This window comes from Choloepus didactylus, chromosome 13, assembly GCF_015220235.1.
Source record: "Choloepus didactylus isolate mChoDid1 chromosome 13, mChoDid1.pri, whole genome shotgun sequence".
NCBI lineage: Eukaryota > Metazoa > Chordata > Mammalia > Pilosa > Megalonychidae > Choloepus > Choloepus didactylus.
Genome location: NC_051319.1, coordinates 83,243,440 through 83,265,352, shown reverse-complemented (window position 1 = coordinate 83,265,352; position 21,913 = coordinate 83,243,440). Strand labels below are relative to the sequence as shown.

General features: G+C 37.7%; 1 protein-coding gene across 5 annotated transcripts in view; it reads right to left on the bottom strand.

Moving 5' to 3' along the window:
• The window catches only part of MATR3 (matrin 3), a 40,273-nt gene that overhangs the window by 15,781 nt on the left and 2,579 nt on the right, over window positions 1–21,913 (bottom strand). For 3 of the 5 annotated variants that reach the window (XM_037800863.1, XM_037800867.1, XM_037800866.1), the window contains exons 1-2: window positions 10,934–11,088; window positions 359–1,446 (exon numbers count right to left, since the gene is read on the bottom strand). In XM_037800863.1, the coding sequence (XP_037656791.1) occupies window positions 359–1,270 (912 nt within the window). In that variant the 5' untranslated portion in view covers window positions 1,271–1,446; window positions 10,934–11,088. Of the gene's footprint in view, window positions 1–358; window positions 1,447–10,703; window positions 10,830–10,933; window positions 11,089–21,913 lie in introns of those variants that run through there. The other 2 variants (XM_037800865.1, XM_037800864.1) reach the window with 2 other exon arrangements.

Below are 21,913 nucleotides of genomic sequence, written 5' to 3'. Positions count from 1 at the left end.
CAAACTAAAAAAAAAAAATCCCACTAAAAAAAAAAAAAACCACTAAAAAAACAAAACAAAACAAAAAACCCTGCTTAAATATATGATTAAGAAGAACATACTGATGCCAAAACCAACAAGATAATCTCAGTGGATGACAGCTTTGTGGCCAGATGTAAAGTAGGCAGACTGTATTAATGTAAAGCCCTGGTTTAAAATGCTAAAAACCAGTTACCTTCCAAATAAAGTATTCTCAAAAGTATAAAAATTCTTGATCAACTCAGTGTCAGACTACAGAAACAGAGTAAAAGATATAGGTAAAAACAGAATAGGCACTACAATGTAAAAGAAATTAGAAGTATCTGTTGCATTAACTCACCTTATTAGAATGAACTGGCAAATCACATATAGAGCACAGATGGGGATAACCCTTCGGTAAGAGTCCATGGAAGTCTTCAATATTGCTACTTGGAGGAGCGCCTCTCTTTTTCTCAAAGAGAGATCTCTCTTGTAAGGGGCCAGGACCACGTCCCATTCTCTCATACTCACTGTCAAATTTATGATAGTTATGTGAAGTCTCACCAAAAAAAGAATCATCCCTACACCTTTCTCCATCTCTTAATCTGTCATCTTCATAATCCATTCTGTCATAATAACCAGATTCTTGAGAACGACTTCCATGGTCATAATCAAGCACTGGGTTGAGACTAGGACCACGATCATCAAAACTATCTCTTCTAAAGTGCCTTTTTTCTTCCCAATCATCCCTAGGTACTCTGTATGGTGGCTCCCGTGTAGCAGATCTGCCATCTCTACCATAACTCAATGTAGGGCCTTCTTCAGTTCTCCTCCTTTTAAGCTGTAGAAGGATTTGGGGCAAATTCTCAGGAGTAATCTTGTCCTCTGGATAACGACTCAGTTCATCTAAGTCTCTAGCAGACAGACCAAAGCTGGCCAAAATGTTACTGGCCTGGTCTGCATCTCCACGGTGTTGAGAAGACAAAGGGAGTGGACCTCTACTTCCAATGTTAAATATAGACTGCAAATTATGGGAAGAAGTACTAGCAGAAGACAGTGCACTATGAGCTCCTTGTTGATTCAATGAAGAACTCATTCCAAGATTCATTAAACTAGCAAGGCGTGCAGTACCCTGGTTCATCCTTCCAAGAGATGCTGGCATACTTAAAGACTGGGTAGCAGCAGCAAGAAGGCCTATTCCTGCTGCAGACAGGTCACGCCCATGACCCTGCGAGTCCCTACCGAGAGATGACTGTTGGAATGACTTGGACATTGTAGAACTATCTCTTGTCTAGTTTATAGATTTTAAAAAAATTATTTTAAGATGGCCAAAAAGAAAGCTCACACTAGAAAGCTAGGTTAACTTTGCTTCAAAAAAATGGTAACGCCAAGAAAAAGGATCAATAAGGACTGTAGAATCTTCTTCAAGCTGAGAACCAGCGGACAACTCTGTAGAAAAATAAGCAATTTTAGTCATAAATCCCTTTAAGTAGATGCTGTTTTTTTTTTTTTAAGAAAAAACAAAAAACAAAAAACAAACCAAAAAAAACTTATGCATCATGTTGGTTAAAAAAACCATTAAAGATCTCAAACTTACAAGGAATTTATTACATATCTTAAACAGATTCCAGATGTATGCAGAGCCTGCATGTAGATATTTTTAAAGTGGTCTTTTGTGCTAAAATTTACTAAAGGGAATGTCACACTGAGTTTAAAAACATTAAAATAGAAGGTTAGATGTCTAAGTACATCAGAATTTCAATAAAAATATAGATCGATCTCTTCTTTTAGAAGAATAAAAATACACCCTATAGTATGATGCTTAAGTTCCAGGAGAAGACTAAAAACAAACAAACAAAAAAAAAACAGAACAAAAAAAAATCAAGGTCAGCAAGTCAAAGATGAATCAGTTGTACTCTGATTTGGAAAATGAGATCTCTCATGGCTATCAGAAAGAACCAAGTAAAATCACAAGTAAATGAAGCTTAGGTGTCAAGTACCTACTATAAGATCTAAGAACAAACACAACTGTTGAGAACTTAATGCAACAAAATAAATTTGAGGTGAAGACAGATGTAAGAAAAATAAGTCACTTCCTACAGTTTAAGGATTTCTATCCACATTTAAATCATACAATCAACTGCCTTACTGCCATCCTAACACCAGGCAGTGCTTATTACATATCTAATCTTGTACAAGGTAAGGAAAACTAAGTCTGGTCAGTACATGAATAGGAAACCTCCCAAGAAAAACCCAGGTACAGGAAGTACAGGTAATTTAAAGAAATGACACTCTCCCAAGTTAGCATCTAATGATGCTCGTTTAACGCTCAGGGTTATACCACCTCCAGAGCTCAAAACAGACAAAAATGAAAATGAGATCTTAGTTACAGGTTTCTATAAACTTTCCACAAGAATAGGCCAATCACCTGAAAACTTTAAATTCTAAATATGATCTCTAAGTTGTCTTTCTTGGATGAAATTAGTTTCATTTTTTTTCCTTTGCTTATCATTTTACCTCAGAAATTGTTTCAGTCACACAAAACTTTGCATAGCATTTATGTATGTTTCTCATAAAATACCAGTTAAGAGATATACATAATAAACATCTTCAATGAAACAATTTTATGATTTTAACTATATAAAGCCTTAAGTTATGCCTGTCATAGAATTCTATTAAAAGGCACTGCTCAGATAAGTTTTATACATCTGATCACCCATACACCTAAACACTGGTAATTGATATATTAAACTTCATTACAACAAAAACAAGGCAATATTCAATAGTTACAAGTCTATTATGGGACCAATTCCACCAATGATAGATTAAAGGAAGGATAAACTGGACAAATATAGTGGAAGAAGTAGTTAAAAAAAAAAGTTACAGGTGAGAAAGATTTAGGTTAGATTTTTTAAAAAGAAGTTGCAAAGTTAAAAAGACACAGAAATACTACCAGGTGGCTGGAGTTACAGAAATGTTTTTGTACACCAAGAAAGATGAATTTGAGAAAAGACACTAAAGAAATTAGTGCTAGATGAGATCCACTGTGTAAACTGCTTAAGCTTTAAAATAAGATTTTAAAAGACAAGAGTAAGGAGAGTTCTTTGGATGAAAGTTTCTTTGATACAATCTTACAAATGCCACAAGAATGGCAGTTGAAATCACTGTGTATACATTGGTAGGACCCTCTAAATTATCATATATACTTTATTTTAAAAAATCTTAACCTTTACAGGGTTTTTGAAAACAGAAGTATCAAGGTTATTATTAACTGCAGATCTGACCTCATGCAATAGCTAAAGCTTTGTTTTACTGGAAATCCAGTCTTTTGAAAGAATTCTTTTTTTCCCTCAGGGAAATCATCTAATGGTATAATGAATGATCAGTGTAAAATTTAAAATTTGACAATATTTTAAGGGAATATGAGTCTTAGATTAGAGATCTCAATTATTTTATTTGTAATCTCTCATAAAAATGGTGGATCTACAAAAGGAAAAATTAAAAGATAAAAAATGATAATCTTAAGACAAAACAGAAAATGAATGCCAGAAAAACTCAGAAAAAGGGTGAGACAATGTAAATCCCATGACAACTTGTAATTCCATGAGAACAGCCTTAATTCTTAAGAGAGTCAACTTAAAACAGCCCCACACAGGAACAAGACAGTTACACTATTAAAAAGGAATTTAAAGTCTTGCTGTAGGACTTTTGATCAAAACACAAATAATCAAACTAAATTCTTAGAAACTTTTATTAAAACTAAGAAATTGCGAGAAAGAGACAATAAAGCACTGTTGAAAAAGCACTTATGAAAATGCTTTATTTTTTGGTAAGGTTGAACATAAGATATACGTGCAGGATATTTTCAAAGGCTCACTTAAATAGGACCTATTAGTAAAGTGATCACAGTACTGAGACATTTACTAAACCACTAAAGATTTGCTGCTGCTTCTGTGTTTTTATCCATAAAATGTACTTTTACATAGTAAATACTAGAAATCAGTATCACTTTGAAAATAGTTCCTTCGAGAGAACTCATCTAGAATGTAATGTCAAAATACAATTTACTCATTTAAAAACTTTGTATAATAAATTCTAAATGATCATCAATGCAAAATCTTTCTAAAAAATAAAAGTACGTCTGCCCCCAAACCAAGAAATATTTTCAAACACTACCACCAGTACGCACAATCTGGCTTCACAAATGCAGTTTATCACAATCTGACGTTCCAATTTTTAACATAAGGCCTAAAACTCATTTGTATAGACAATTCCATAGAAAATGTAATGGCTGTTAGAAAATAATTAACCTGGAACTTAAACATATTTTATGACACAATTTTAAACTGTCCTAAAAACATTAGCCTCTTGTTCAACAACTGAGAAAACGTCTATTTTATGTATGGTTAGGAAATAAATAAATCAGTTAATAATATTTTGCCCTCCCTCCATTCCATGAATAGCAACCTGATACTCCTTATCGGATTGCTCTTCTTTTCCAATTAAACGTAGTGGAATACTAAAATACTTCAGAACACCAGAAAATTCATGGAGAACCGAAGCAAACGGTCATTCTGAATCTAGATCCTCATATGTAAAATAAAGTGTATCTATCAGTCATTCTTCCAGAGGGTTATTTAGCAACCAACAATACCAATACAATGGTAGATTAAAAATGCCCTAACCATGCCACAGATTATAATAACAGGGACAATTCACTATCAGTAATTTCAAAGAAACATAATTTGGAAGGGTAGCTGCTTGATTTTAGCCATCAATCACACACACACAAAAATACTGATTATAGAGTCAAGGTTCCTGTGGTCAGGACTTTTAAACCAAACACCTGACTTATTTTTAATTAAAGTAACTAGGTTAGGTTAATTATTCTTTCCTTCTTCCCCCAGATTACTGTCTTAACTTTTCACCAATCTTATTCTTATACATTAATTTCAGAATAGATTTATAAAGAATTTACCAAGTTTCCATTTTATGTGTTAGAAATGTTTCACGTTAATGTTCTAGTTTGAGTCACTGTATCTTTTTTCAATTTATTTTAATTTCTATGACTTTTAAGGGTTTTTAGAAGCGATCACAATATCTGAGGAACTTCTCAAGTTCTTCCTAGAGTTTGAGCTTATTATGCTTTGTGTTCTTGAGTGCCATCATCTCATTTTATTTACCTCTGGATGACAGAGTTTTTAATAAAATAAATTACTAAAAAATTAAAACTTGTAAACTCCATAGGAAATAAAGTCCCAGCTCCATCAATTTCAGTTTTGTATAAAGCAATATGTATATCACCACACAACAGAAAGATAAAACACTACAAACCCTAGTGCCAGGAAAGATAAAAAACAAATACTAGTATTTCCAAGTGCTTTAAGACTTGCTCTTAATCCATCTGACAGGCCTGGCTTCAACTTCTATTTTCAGATTACCTCAAAATACACAGGAAACTGGTTTAGTAAACCAACCCACGGTACAAGACAGAAAGTTATCCCATTTGCCTGACACTGTTGACGCTTTGTTTCATCTATGACACAAACTTGACTTATTCTGTACTTAAAATTCCTCAAGGCTCCATTTTGCACCCTAAAAGATTTTTCCCTCCACTCAATGTTTTACTATTTGGCTTCCAAAAACATTTGTACAACTTTTTGATTTGGTATAAACAGGGATTTTTGGAGCCCAAATATCTTGATTTAAATCCTGGTTCTACTACATAATAGCTATGTGATCCTAAGGAACTTACTTTTCCTCATATGTGAAACTGGAATAGAAACAATACTTCCTAAGGCTATAGGTTAAGGATAAATAAATTAGTCTACATAAAACAGTAAAAATAGTGTCTGATAACGCAATAAGCACCGTGGTAATTATCTTCTATTTATCTAACTTGATCCTCACAACCTTGAGAAAAAGCAAAACTTATTTTTCTTTATTTTTAGATTAGAAAAACTTTAGAGGTAAAAGGATTGATTCAGAGATACATGAACTTATAAAACCTTTCACTTGTACTACATTTCCTATTTCATATATCAACTTTAATGTCCTTTCTATTCAGAGCTGGATTTGAATTCTAACTGTCACCTCTCACCAGAAACCAGCTTTGGACACCAGATTTAAAAGACAGGTAGTAACCTTCACAAATTAAGACTGAGGAAGGAAAGCTGGTTTCTGGTCAAAGTGGACAAATTAAATATCTTCCTTCTTCATTCTCTATTGCCAATCTATCTTTCAAGTATCTTATCCTTCAGAATGAAGCCCTAGCACCTTTATCCCCCTGCTGCAATCTTGAGATCCTTAATCCTCGTGACTTTCAGCTGGCCTCCTTGCATCCATGCTCACAGCTCATCACTTTCCAATATAAACCTCCTGAAACATGTATTACTACTTCACTGTCTTGCTCAAACACCTACAATGGCTCCCAACTACACACCATGAAGTTCACACTATGGTTGTTGATGCTTTTTCATACACTGGTCCCATCCTACTTCTTTAAACCTAGTTCCTACCATAACCCAAAATCATGTGAAAAAGATCTGCTTGCTATTCCATTCACAAAGACTGCTCGGTGCTTATATAAATATAAATAGCTGGAGTTTGTCTCTCCTCTCCTCATTTAAGCAATTCTCTTAAGTCCCAACCCCCTTTAATAATTTAACACATTATGCATACTACAGTATACACACACAAAAATGTTTTGCTTAATTCTGCCTTTTTTGAACTTTTTACATAAACTGAAAATACGTTATTTTCTTCCTTGCCTTTTCAAATTTTTATCCACATTTGTACATAAAGACTTAGGCAGACATTTTCACTGCAGAAGAGATATATTATGGTATTCTGCAGATGACAGACATTCGGCTATTTCTGGCTTCTTTTATTACCTAGAATATTGCTAATTATTTTTTATGTGTGTGTCTCCTAATGCTTAAGTGTAAAAACTCCCTATTCCATAGTGTTTTTCCAGGATACCACAGCCCTCAGATCAATCAGTTAAGCATAAGCATTAAAACTAGCCCATTGTTTCACATCTTCTCATAGCAAGAATATTTTAAGCACAAATATTTGTATTCCTTTATTATATTTCCTTCCCTACTGCCTGTTGTCAAGTACTCAAATACGTGACTTTGAAATTTTCACATATGGTATGGGTTCTTCTATGAGTTACTATACCAAGTGAATATGTTTCAATAATATACATACACTTTTATGTAAATTAATTAAAATATTAATTTGCATACTCACTTGATTTACTGCCGGCTTACTATCACTACAACACCCTACTACAGACATTTTTCCCCCCTCTTGGCCCTTACCCAGCAGCAGCAGCAGCAGCAGCAGCAGCAGCCCAAAGAACTCCCTGCCATGAGCACCCTCTCACCCCCTTCCATTAAACCACTTCTGTCTTAGTAGGGATAGGCATCAAGCACCACAGGCTATTGGAGAATGTCAGATACGCATTAAAAAAAAAATATTTCCAGAGAAAAAGCAAGTCTTTTGTATCAATTATTCCTTTAAACCATTTGAATACCTTAAAAATTTTTTAAAGCCTAAGATTTCATTGCTACTTCATGGAGATTGTATTTAATTTCAATGACCCTTAGACAGTATTTATACAGAGAATATTAGGGCTTGATCTACAACAAAATTCTGTGTAAGCCACATCTCATCAAAGGCAGTCCATCCCACCCAGACCTGCCACAGTAATAAATACACAATCCAGTCAGGAGGGATACTACAGCACTTTACAACTTTGATGATATAACAAGTTTATATTTAAGCTTATAAAAGAAACGAGCCAATAAATCAAAAGCTAGTCCTAATTTTTAAAAAATCACTTGTGAAAACCTTTCTAAAGGCTACATTATCTAAAATTTTCTCTCAATCCAGAGGCTTATTTCCTCTCTGCCCTACTTTTATTCTCCCCTTTTCTACATAAAAAACCTTTTTATCAAGAATTTCAAAGCCCTTGATATTAATGATCTACAAGTTAAGAATTATGAATTACAGTGCTTTATTTCCTGATTATTACACACTATTAACCCTGGAATGACTGTATGCCAAAATTTGCAAAACTACACTCCCTCCCCGCAACACCTTCCATCTCACCCCCAAAAACCTAGTTTCACCCACCCCAAATGTTAGTTATCTTATCTTACAACCTGTTGCCACAAGTGTGGAACAGCTTTAATGTAATCCTAAGAGGGAGAAAGAAAAACAATGAAGAACACAAACCATTATCCAATTCCAGCCATCAAAATAGTTTTGATCTTTCTTTAAATAGTAAACGGCTTCAGTTCATATTTTAACCTAACTAGAATTACTCTCAACAATCATATAGCCAATATCATATTTTAACATAGGAATGTTTTCAGATTTCTGCTTGCTGTATACAGTAACCAAATATCTTTCACCACAAGCATTAGTTTTTGTCATCTTTGAACACACTGCATCTCAGACTTCATGAAGCTATCCCATTTCTATCTCAATTCCCCTTAGAAACAAAAGATGAGTCTAAAAACGAAAAATGTTTTTCTTTCTTATTACGAAAGTAAATGCAATTTCTTGTCAACATTTCAGAAAAATACGAGAAAGGCAATATAAATCACCCATAAAGTCGAAATTTTCAGAGGTAACAACCCAAAATTTTGGGGTATTTCCCGTCATTTACTACTGTTTACAGGTTCTGTTAAAAAACAAAAATCAAATTCCCTATCAGCATAATTTTATTACATACTTTTCTTTCTAGGTAATGCCACATCGCATTATCACTTTCCCATCGTCACTCTCCTAAAATGCTTTAAATCACTGTATAGATTTCCGTTTGATGGCTACACTGTGCAATTAACAGCTCTCCAACTGTTGTTATCTTTTGGATTTTTAACTTAACCTGTAAGTTAAGTCCTTCCATTACTAAGCTTAGTTATTACACTATGAAGAGCGCTGGACTGAATCAAGATCCAAGGGTTCTTGACCAGACGGGCATCAGTGCCACTGGTTAAATATATAACCATCACCTCCTTGGGCTTTTATCTTCTCTTCTATAAAATTAGGAATTTGACCCACGTGATAGTTCTAAAATTATATAACGGACTTTATCGTTGCATTCCTCGGTGATTAAAATTTGGTTATCATCAACTAACTTGTTACACTTCCTCAAAAGCACTACTAATAAAATTAGAATGCCTAAAAACTCCAAAAATACAACTGTTAGATGATGAAGGGTGGCTAAATTCTCCTGGATTAGTCCAAAATGCTACATAAAAACAACTCTGGTACACACACAGCTGAAGAGAGGGATATATAAAGATATATAAAAATGGGGTATAAACCCCTCAGTGTATAAACTATTACAACAACTAATGTTAAAAGAATATGACGTTACGTGCAAAGAAAGAAATGTAGATTTAAAGAACTTCAACACAAGTATCTTCTGGCTAAACATTCTTTTTCACATCTTACATAACCAGAAGAATCTTCATGTATTTCTACTGTGTTCAATTCTAAGTTTGTAAAAACATTCTTGTCAAGTGGAAAAGGAAAATCCGAAGGGTTTTTACAACATAAATCTCTCCCCCACCCTTCCTGATTTCTAAAACATTACTAACGTTGAAAAATTTTGTCGACTGTGTAGATAACTGAACCGTTAATGAGGTTTAAAAAGTTTATAACTGAATATTTATAAAATCAACGACTCTCACATTTTCCCAGCGCTCTTGAAAAACTAGAAAATTCTCAATCGCCATAACCGTTCTAGAAATGTCTGGCTAACTCTGAAGAACTGTAACTGATCCAATAGGAATATTCCATACAATAGTGCCCGAAAACAGGGCAAACACCTAGGGAAATATTCATCCACGGTAAAGGCTGAAATAGGAGATCCCTGTAGAACACCGAACATGGCACAACGCTAGCAATGAAAAGAACAACGATGCCGCAACTACACCACGGTACTCCAAACCCTTTGTCTGGAAACCGGAAGGTCCCACACCACACGATCCTCACTGAAGGAACCCAGACTAATAGTATTTTGATAAAGAGAAAAGGGATGAGGTGAGGCTCTAAATAAGAGCAAATCTCCTCCCTCCCTGCGTACTGCAGAAGGCTTTATCCACGACGCCAAGACAAACGAGCATTTTAACGTTTCATTTTTCGGCCATTTTTAACGCGATGTGGGGTGGGGATGAATTGTTTCTGAGGTATGGCTAAAATCGCGTGTGGAAAGAGGCGGTGGACGGGAGAGTCTCAGAGGGCGCTATGACCGTATGGGCTAGCAGCCGCGCTAAGGCCGTGAAACGAGGGAAAGAAAGAAACGTTGCTCAAAGGGCTAACCTATTCAGAGCCTGCGAAAGCCTCCATTTTGGGGAACATTTTGAGGCACAGAGAAAAACGCAAACTTTTTGAATCCCCGTAACTGGATCTCGCGCTATCCAAGGACTTCGCTTTCTTAACTAACCTTCCCAAACGGCAACAATCCCCCCCGCCCCCCATGGACACTCCGTCCCTCAGGTCTCGTGCGCTCCTCCCTCCACCACAGCGCTGCGGCCCGCATGTAACGGGCTCGTTGTCCCGCCCCCGCCCACAGCAAGCCCAGAACGCGGGAAGTTCGGCTGCTCGTCAACCCTTGGCGCACCCCGACTTTACCGCCGCACCCCCGGCCCTCGACTGGCTGTATGTAACCCTCTCGGACCGCTCACCTCGGCCGCCCGAAGAGGTTGACTGCGCCGCCACTGAGATCCTAACATGGCGGCCGCCGATCAGGCGGCTTACATACGCAGCGCGGAGGGAGGCAAAACGGGAGAGCGGGAGCGAGCAAAAAAAGCGCGCCGCCGGCTGCCCGCGGTCCCGGTCGACGTTGCTGCCCCATCCCGGGGGACGCGGAAAGCCCCCAGCCACCCACCCCGACTCTTACCCGCTTTACGCCTACCTTAAGGAAAGGGAGAGGGAAAAGGAGAGGCACCTCTCTCCCAGAGAGCGGGACGCGGAGGATCCCACAATCCTCCGCACCAAGATCGCTGGCAGGAGGTGGCGGCAACAACAGCCAAAGAACAAACCCACTCTCGCGAGATTCCTTTCCCCCACCCCCTCACGCCCCGTTTCAGCGCCCGCCAGACCCCTCCCCCGTCTCGGCGCGCACATCTCGCACGCGCACTGCGCTGATAGTTTTTCTCTCCAGGGTGGAGCCCGCCTTTTCCTCAGCCGGCGGGAAAAAGAGCCACAGCACGCGAGTTCGAGTCCCGTCCCCCGAAAAGGTTGTTTTTCAACACCTGAATTGCACTCTACATAAAGTAGAATGCAACTAAATAGAGTATGCTTTAGAAGCGAATCCCAAAAGTCCCTGGCTTATATCCGATTTCTATGCTCATGATTATTCTTATTACTTGCCGAGTTAATGACAAGAAGCGCCTAGGAATGGGGCCACTGAGGGAAACAAGACCATTTTGGCCGTTTTGTAATCACCGAAATTCAGTGCAGGAGATCAGTGGAGCGGAAGACAGAAAGCCCACACCCCTCGAAATGACCACCACCGCCATTTGGTGAACTTGGAATGACTGCAGAACACCCTTCGGACTGAGGTACTTCGTCCAGCCTTCGCGATTCCCGTGTGGGGATTCGCGTTCCCGTTTTCAGTTGAGCAAAGGAAAAGCTTAAGTGAATTGAGGCTGGCGACACCACCGATCTCCCAGGACTGCTCCCGGCCCGACCTAATCTCTTTAAGTGGAAAAGGATTTGCTTGTACGGGTGCACCACCCTCCTCACTTCCCCTCCCCCATATACTATAGAAGACAGCGCCTGGACGGTAGGGAATTTTCTAGCACAATTAGTGATGGTTAGCAATAAGACACTTACGGAGTGCTTACTACAGACTGGGCAACGGAAAAAGCATTCTACACACAGGCTTACAGTAACCCTGAAAGGTGTTCTTTTCATCCCATTTGATGGATGATAAAAACAGGCACAGAAAGGTTATAAAATTTAATGAACGTGACATGACCAGTAGGTCTGACTTCTTAAAACCTTAAGAAGGATATCTGTGAAAGTGAAGTTAGCGACTCAGCTCAGGTGCTTCAACTAGATCCAAATATGTAAGCCTCTGGTTCACAATATTGCTTTACGTCAATCTAATCAATGATTCAAGTATTTCTGGAGCACCAGGTTAGATCAGAGTTTGGTCTCAGGGAAATAGAGTCAACTAGCCAATGGCAATCTTTGCCTTCATGCATTTCCTAAAGAACTTAAGTTTGAGTTAATATGTGATGAGTAGGGGATAGGTAGGTGAAGGGGAAGAAGTCCATACCAGCAGAAGTATCTGCATGTGTGAAATCCCAAAAGTAGGCTTTGGGAAGTTGCTAGATAAGGCTGCAGATGTCAGAAACTGCCCTATCACAGTTACAAATTCAAATCCAGGATAGGCAGGCACCTGAAGTCTGAGGTAAACTGGTGAGTACAAGCCCTGCTTGTATTTTAAAAGCGTTAAGCATTGTCTTGGCCAGTTAGCAAAAGCCCAACAAACTCTCCTTTGACTAATAGTGCAGGATCAGATTTGAATTTTTGAAAAATCACTCTGACTCCCGTGAAGACAAAGGGGAGGCCAAAGATATACAAGAACAGTAGACAAATTCAAGAGCTGTTTAGGAAGAAAAGTCATTTTATTAATTTGATTGGATATGAGAGATGAGGGAGAGCTGTCACGGAAGAATGACAATTTAATAGTTGACAGTACTATTCATTAAGATATGGAGCATTTTAAAGGATCAGCTGGGGAGGCAGGAGGACAATGGAGCATTTTAAAGGATCAGCTGGGGAGGCAGGAGGGCAAGTTCAGTTTGGGACATGGGACGGAGTGGACAAAGATTAAGGAAAAAAAAGTATAGGGAAAGAGGTTCAGAAACTGTGTTCGGATAGCCAAAGTATTTCAAGCAAGAGTGAAATGCTACCAAGATGAGAACCAAAATACCTAACATATTTAGGAACTTGGAAATCTTTATCAAGATCCTTCCAGTAATGTGGGTAGAGAGTGTACAGTAAGTGGCAAGTCTAAGTGTACAATAAGTAGGCAAATGGAAACTAACAAATGCAGAAAAATCCTGCCTAGAAATACTGAAGGAAATTAGGTTGAGGAAGGTTTTTAATATGGGAGACTTGAACACAAAATGTTGACTTGGGAAGAATGGCATAGAAATAGGGTGGTTGAAGATAGGGAAGTCAAAGGATAATCCATAGTGGAGGTTCCTAAAAAGAGAGAATAGGATCTGGAGGAGGCATGTTGGAAGATATGGGCATTATAATCTTTAGAATGTGAAGACCTCATTTATTGAAAGGGCTGGAGTTGAAGAGGGGCTATTCTGAAATAGCTGTACAAAAAGTGGGACTGCAGGTTTAGAACCCACATGAATTTAGTGATCAAGGAATTTCTATTTAAAGTAATTTGTCATGTTGTATGATATTCTAAACTTGGAGAAGGCATTTGGTAGGATTAAGGGTTGGGGATCCCCTGAAGTAATGTTTAAAACCAGTGTATAGCTTTCAAAAAATCAGGATCCCAATTCTTCAGGGAATCTTGGGTCTTCAGTCTTCTTTCCACTCAAATCTTGATGTGTCCTCCTCTTTGCTTCATCGATTCCAACTGATCTAGACTGACTCCCCCTTCTGTTGTCACCAATTCTTAGTTGAAACAAGACTCAGGCCTTCTGGAGGCCAGAAACATGCCTGCATATCAAATCTCAGTTCAGATACGTACCTACCCATACTTTTGTATAAGTCTGTAATGCCATCTGGTGATCACATGGAGAAGTCAAACTTTTTCAATAGAATAGAGTAATCTTTTATTGAGGGTCTGCTTAATGATGTTGTGGAGGTTCAAAAGAAATATTACAGATTCTTAGAGGTTTGGTTCATCAATGAAGAGGACACGAGAAATCTGAATAAAAGATTTCATTCACACATTAAAGGCCTATTCCATGCAGGACACTGCACTGGAGAGTAGGGATACAATGATACCAGCCATTAAGAATCTTGTTCTGATAAGGGAGATGGACAAAGAAACATCAAAGACTGGTCTCAAGGTGACCCCAAGATCAAGAACCCTGTAACATTTTGGTGACTTGAGAATGGGTGTGGTGTGCACCAGTGATGGTAAAGAATGAGATCTCAAAAAATTGCTGTTGAGACGGGTATAATTGATTAGGTACTGCTAGATGGTAGGCTTTAAATGCCTTATGCCAATAATGGGGACCGTTCATGGTTTTGAGCAGGAGTCAAAAGATTGAGGGCATATGTTTGACACCACCCAACCCATTAAAACAGATTAACTATGTGAATATGGGAAATCATACCATTAATACTTTTACTGGGAGAATGAAAAAATTAAATTTGACAAAGGTAAAAGACTTAGTAAAAAAACATTCAGCAGCCAGTATTTGAGAGCCTACTATGTTCCAGGCATGTGCTATTACACAATAATGAACAAAATAAAGGATATCTGGCTCCCATGAAACCCAGGGGTCTGCCAGAATTGACCAATATTTATGTACTATACTAAACAGTTAATACATTAAAATTAGGATAAGCTTGAGGTTATTATCCCTGTTTTACATGAGATTAAAAAATTTGTCACTAACTAGTGCCCAAGTCAGGGCTGCAACCCAGAGCTTTTGGACAGTGATTCAGCACTGGAAAGGTGGAGTAGGGTAGCTAAGGTTTAGAACAGATAACTCCTGTGGTAGTTTGAAGTCATATGTACCCCAGAAAAACATGTTCTTGAATATAATCTTATTCCTGTGGGTGTGAGTCCATTTTAAGTAGGACCTTTTAATGAGGTTACCTTAGTTAAGGTGTGTCCCACCTCAATCAAGACAGGTCTTACTCCTATTATGGGAGTCCTTTATAAAAGAATGAAATTCAGACAGAGAAAGCCATGGAAGCAAGAAGATCAAAATCAAGGAAACCTAGAAGAGAAGGAAGAGACCAACAGACAGAGACATGTGTCTTGCTATGTGGCAAAGGAGCCAAGGACCACAGGGAGATTGTCTTCAGGAAGAAAGCATCGCCTTGATTTGGACATTTTTCCAGCCTCAAAACTGTAAGCTAATCAATTCCCATGGTTTAAACCAACCCATTTCATGCTATTTGCTGGAGCAGCCTAGGAAACTAAATTTAATCACTGTCAACTGTTTCTTACATATTCTAAGGATTTCCTATACACATATAAACATTGACATGTTTATATTTATGTATATATATACTTGTGAATTAAAGATGGCCAAATTCTTTGCCACTCCTCTCACAGAAGAGTGAAATCTATTTCCCTTCTCCTTGCATCTGGGAGGATCCTGAGCCTGGCTTTGACCAAGAGAGTAAGATTTGACACTGGTTAATAATGTTTTAAGATCTGCTTTTACCCACTTGGAACCCAGCTGCTGTCCTGTGGAAATCTCAAGCTATATGAAGAGGCCAAGGTGCTCTTTTTCCAGTCAACATCCCCATCTGAGCTCCTGGGTGACAACCAGCCCAAGTGAGTAAGTCATGAGCAACATCATCAAGATAGTGGAATGAGACACTCTGGTGTTCCAATCCCCCCCCCCCCCAAATTTCTTGAACAAGCAAAAACTGGCAGAGCCATCTTCCTCAGAGCTCTGGATAACAGTTATAGGGTTGCAGTAACTGGGTATCAAATCTGGAAAAAGGCAACTTCAAAAAAAAATAGGTAAACCTTGTGGCCTCGTTGCTGGCCAAAGAAGCTGCTTGAAATAAAAAAAACCTCTAGTAAAGGTAACTACACATTTAACAGAAATGCCAGTACTGCTATATTTTTGGCTTGTAACTCCACTTTTTTTGCATTTGCCAAAATGCTAAATCTATGGTGATGGGCACACAATGTATAAAACTGTAATTTATGACAACATAAGTAAAGGGGCACTGGAGGTTCAGAGGTACAGAAACATAGTTAGAAATCCAAAGAAAGTCAACCAAAGGTGTTGCAGGGAATATTCCAAATAGGAATGGTGTTCCAAGTTTCTTTTTAAAGAAACTGAAAGACAGAATGGCTAAGTGTATGGCCCATGAGTGATGTGAGAGGGAGAATGGCGACGTTGATAGGATCTCCTCGAAAGCAAATCTGAAAGATATGTCTGTATGTTAGGAGCAAGGGAAAAACAATAAATTAAGACCAGTTCAAGGTGCTGCACCAAGAGTAGCTAAGATGCTGATGGCCCGAATCAAGGTATTTCATCATTTGGAATAGGTTTAATAGAACTGCATTTCAGTAGCTCCTTCACGATGTTAGTCTGAACAAAGCTTTTCATCAAAGGAGACAAGTGGATGTTTATGAAAATGTTAGAAAAATTTGGAGGCACTATACACTGAAAGCTCCCAAACCAAACACTGGCTGTGTGACCTCAGGCAAGAAATAGCTTTTCACTTGTAGGGCTGATTAGAGGATTAATGTAAAGATTTAGCACAGATCTGGCACATGGTCAACATGCTGTAAATGTCGCCAATATTCTACAGCACCACGATTCCTGTGGTATTTTTACATGAATACCCTAAAACGACAAAATCACAGATTAAAGGATTATTCATTTTTATACAGCCCCACAATAAAAATGTTAAAATTACCTTTTAGAATATGCCTCTAACATAAGCTTTATCCTGGCACCTACCTGCCAGTGCTAGGCCTTTTAGTAAGAGGTTCTGCAAGTTAAAATTTACACAAAGATGTCACAAATTTTTTAAGCTGAAGATATTTACAGATTATAAAAAAGGAAAAGCCCACACATTTTAGTTAACAGATGTCTCAAATCTGAACAGCTAATCTATTATTTTCATTTAATACTTTCTGAAGCTAAACTTAGATTTGAATAGTTGTGTCCAAGGTTATATATTTAGGGTCCCCTAGCAAACGATTTGGAAATCTTAAACCCTTTATGTCCCAAAAATAGGAGGAAAAAAAACCCAACCCAGCACATTTGTTATCCTCACTTACTGGGCTATTATTGAAAAGAACAGTATTTTTATGACCTTACTTTATTTTGGGTACATTATGACACACAGATATTAATATTCACCAGCTGAGGCTCTTTAGTCAGCTGTCAGTAGAATTAAGGCTGCCTGGTGCTGGGAAGTGAGGTAAACACACAGAAGCTGGTGAATAATACCTTTTCAAAGCACTCTTACATGGCATCCGACTGTCGGGCTCTGTGGTAAATGCGATAGACAGGTATGTGGTACTGACACAGGCAAGAACTCTTCCGCAGAAGTTCTGAGCCGAGGTCTCAAAGTAGACAATTAAGTGGAAAACAGAGATTTGAACCACAAGACAAAACATGTGCAGAGACCTAGTGGCAAAAGGCACTGATTCAGGACTGAGAGGGTGGGAACCAAACTCTGTGGCCAGAAGAGAATCTGAAAGTAGTAAAGATGAGGAGGTGACTGTGAAAGAGCCTGACAGGCCAGGTTAAGATTAGCAGGGAGTGTATCCAGTTCACCACTCATCCCAATGGCTAACAGAATTGTTAATGAAAGCCATAAACCAATAAAATAGGGAATGAGTTATGACAAGTAATTCACATAGGTTGTTGGCTCTTCTTCAATCTCAGCCCTGGAGCTAGGAAATTTGAGAACCCCTGGAAGGACAGATCATGTCTTGAGGGGTAAGAGATAGAAGGCCATTGTAGAAAAGGATAGAGTGCCATGGGAGGAGAGGTACTATAGGCTAGGACACAAAATTCCTGTCTGTCCTTTTATTCTCCTCTTCATTGCACTAGGTCTGACTCATTACTGGCTGGGGTGGCCGGAATGTTACAACAGGTTTAGGCAGCATTACCTGGCCCCTGGGAGTTCTTACACAGTGAGCTGAAGGAAAGGAGGGGATATTCTACCACCTACCACTCTTGTATAGCACAGATTCCAACTCACAGGCTCCCTGCCTTAAGGGGCATGTCCACTCTCCAACTCAAATGTGTACAAGCTAGGGCCTGGGCTTTGGCTCCTCCCTTCTAGCAGCAGCGGATACAAAATCCTCATCCTCGGTGACAGTGTGATTGTGAAGACCCTGTGGATCACACCCCCTTTATCTAGTGTATGGATGATTAGAAAAATGGGGATAAAAACTAAAGGACAAATGGGGTGGGATGGGGAGATGATTTGGGTGTTCTTTTTTCACTTTTATTTTTTATTCTTGTTCTGGTTCTTTCTGATGTAAGGAAAGTGTTCAGAGATAGATTGTGGTGATGAACACATAACTGTTATCATACTGTGGACAGTGGATTGCATACCATCGATGATTGTATGGTGTGTGAATGTATTTCAATAAAACTGAATTTAATAAAAAAAAAGCAATTGTTGAGAAGGTAAATTTAAAGGCATGAAATTTTTGCAATGAAAATATAAATAGAAGATAAATGGATTTCTTTGGAATAAATGCTATTTCTTAATCTCCCAATTAAGTTTTCGATATTAGTTTGGAAAATCCTGAAAGGCATCTAATATTTGTTTTAAATTATGTGTAAGGTCTTTCTACAGATTAAAATGCATGTGTGGTCTCACTGAATAATAATCTCTTCTCATCTTAGTCTAAGAATAATGTAAGAAGACAATTCGGCAAATGTTTTCTTAGAATAATAAAACAGTGATATTTTTATCTTAAAAATGTGAAATTAAAAATTAATATGTATTAATAGTTTAGACTACCTCCCACTTCATAGTTATTTCATTTGCAATTACAATGCTGTTGAATTAAACTGCTTTTGTACTGAAAAAAAAAAAAAAATCCCTATCCTTTGTGCTCATAGGGTAGAAATAATCAGCCATCTGAGAAATACAGTACTCACTATAAAAGCCAATAGTTTCAACCACCATTTCTAGATAAAACAGAATAAACAAAACCCACAGAATAAAATCTTAAACATCCATATTAAATATCCTCAAAAAGATGAGGAAAGCTATTGGAAAAATAAGCAAAAAAAATTAAAGAAATAAAAAAACATAATTGAAATAAAAGACGCAGTGAGGAAGGGTTGATTAGCAGAATGGTGAACTAGGAGATGACACCAGAAGGCATAAGGGACAGAAAATATAATGGTATTGATTTCCTATCCTTTTCTACAATAAAAGGAAATAGGGGCTTCTTGAAGAAATGGCTGATTCTGGGCCTGGCATAGAAAATGGAAAGGTGAGCCTGGGGTATCCTGTAGTTTCATAAAGTAACGAAGTGCTTAAAAAAAAAAAAAAACAAACATAATGATGGGGTATGTCAGAGGGGCAAAAGAGCCACGTCAAAGAGCTTCCAATGGCCCAAACTGAACAATTTGGGCAACAAAATATAGTATGAGATTATAACCCCAAGTATAAAATAAATATCCATGAGTCCATACTCATAGAAATAAGCAAATAAATAAAAAGAATGGGGAAGAGACAAATCTGTGCAGAAAAATTCCAAATAATTTATGTAGATACTCTATCTTCAATAAGACCTAACCCCCCACACTCAAGAGTTAAACGTAGAAGGGGAGTGGAAGATAGCAACTTTCAGTGGTGAAATCTGGCAAATATGACCTCAGCAGGTTAATCAAGGTTAACATCAACAAACCCTTGATATGTGATGAGAACAGCACTGTACATCTGTTGGTCTTCCAGCAAACCCATAACGCCAGTCTAGTGAGAAAAACAGATCCCTAATGAGAGACATTATACAAAGTACTTGACCACTACTTCTGGAAACTTTCATAGCCAAGAGGAGCACAAAGAGACAGTACAAATAAATGTAACATCGTATCCTGGAATAGAGAAAGGAAAAATTAAGGAATATTAATCAGTATTAGCTCATTTATTATGAACAATGTAACGTACCAATGTAAAATATTATATAGATGAGAACCCAGTATACTATCTTCACAACTTTTCTGTAAATCTGAAACTATTCCCAAAAAAGTTTATTTAAAACAAAAAATAAAGAAACATGTTCTATTTTATTATACCTTTCCCAGGTGGTAGTAAGCAGCAGAGCCTTCCCACTACCCTAAAGTGCCTTTACTAGAGGACAGGGAAGGCCAAGCAAGTAATGGGGGCTCCTTTAAAGCTGGCCTTAGATTATTAAATTGACAAATGACAAATGACATGAACCAACAAGTTAGCCCATTAAAGGTGTTCCTAAATACCAGTACAGGGAAAGATGGTACAAAGCAGAGATTCTCGACTTTACCGTTTATTTGTTAATTCAGTAAAACTGTTTTCCAAGTGAATACTGACAGGTCCATTAACTGGAGCTGTTCATAAAGCCCTAATTAAGCAGTAAGATTCAGAAGAATTATTGTCACTCTTTTAGTTCTTAATTAGTTCCTCTTAGCAGGCTGTTTTCCTTTGTGTGAATTCCTAGGTACTTAGCTACCTTTTTATGTTACCTTGAGGCCTGCAGAATTTATTCCTCTGGGTTTTGTTTTCCCAATTAAAATTTGAGACATTCCCAAATTCCAATGCAAAATGCCCCTCAACATACAAAGAAAGTAAATAATGACAGGTGCTAAGAATAGCTTTCAATAACTGGGGTCCCGTGCCCTCCTTTAAAATTTTTTTACTTTTAATATGGTACAGGCCTAGGAACCTGAAATTGGCCAAAACACTTTAGAGGCACTTGTGTTTACTGATACTTATGGCAGGAGGAAGCATCTTGGATATTTACAGACCAGTAACCCAGCCATCAAAACCCAGCTTCCATTACAGAGTGAAAAAGGTTGAGAAAGGGAAGGAATGAATAAAAAAGTACCCTGAAATGTTTTACTTCACGTCTACTTTAGACTCACTAAGAAATAAATTAATTTACTTAAAAAAAAAAAAAAAAAACCAACAGGGATAAGTAGGTGACTAACTTCACTTACCAAGTAGGAAATTACATTAAAATTATTTTAATTGCATGATTAAGCCATGGAAACCTCTTCGGGCACTAAATACTGGCACACAGCAAATGAATTACCCCATTTCAAATAGCAAAGTAGGAGTCCCTCTGCACACAGGTAATCCTATGGTCAAGAAGGCAATTTGTATACTCAGAGGAATGTGACACCTGAGATTTTAAACCTTTATTCATGATACATAAAAATTCCCTCTTAGGAGACACTTCTGTTTCACTATCTAGGACTGAGGCTCTGCTAAAAACTTTTTCCTTTTTACCTCCTCCTTAGGTGCACAGGAAAAAAATGGAGAATCGCTATGCAAAAGTACACACAAATAAACCCCACAAGCCAATAAAGACTATTCTACTACTGCATAATTTAGTAAGTCCTCAAAAAAGATGAAAAGGGTTTAAAACTATAACGCAATGGCATTGTTAATAACATGGAAATTTTCAGGTGACATGTTGGTATTGCAAGAAGTTATCTAGTGCTGAATTTGATTCTAATGAGCAGGTGAAAACTCAAAGCCTGGATTTATATTCTCTAGAACAGGGACTGGCCAACTATGGACCACAGGGCAATTCCAGCCTACCACCTGTTTTTGATCATCCCTCAAGCTATGAATGTTTTTTACATTTTTAAACAGCTGGGAAAAATAAAAATGAAAAGAGTATTTTGTGGCACTGAAAATTTTATGAAATTCTAATTTCAGTGACCATAAATAAAGTTTTATTGGAACACAGCCATGCTCATTTGTTGACATATCGTCTATGGCTGTGTTCCAATAAAACAGAGTGGAGTAGTTGCAACAGAGACCATATGGCCTAAAATATTCATGTTCTGACTCTACAGAAAACTTATGGATCCATGCTCTAGAACAATGCCATATAAAGCTTTTTGCAGCAACATAAAGGTCTGTGAGCTGTTTAGTATAATCCACTAGTCTATATAAGATTTGGAGAGAAACTGCATTTTTACCATTTTTATTTAATTTGAATCAACTTAAATAGCCACATGTA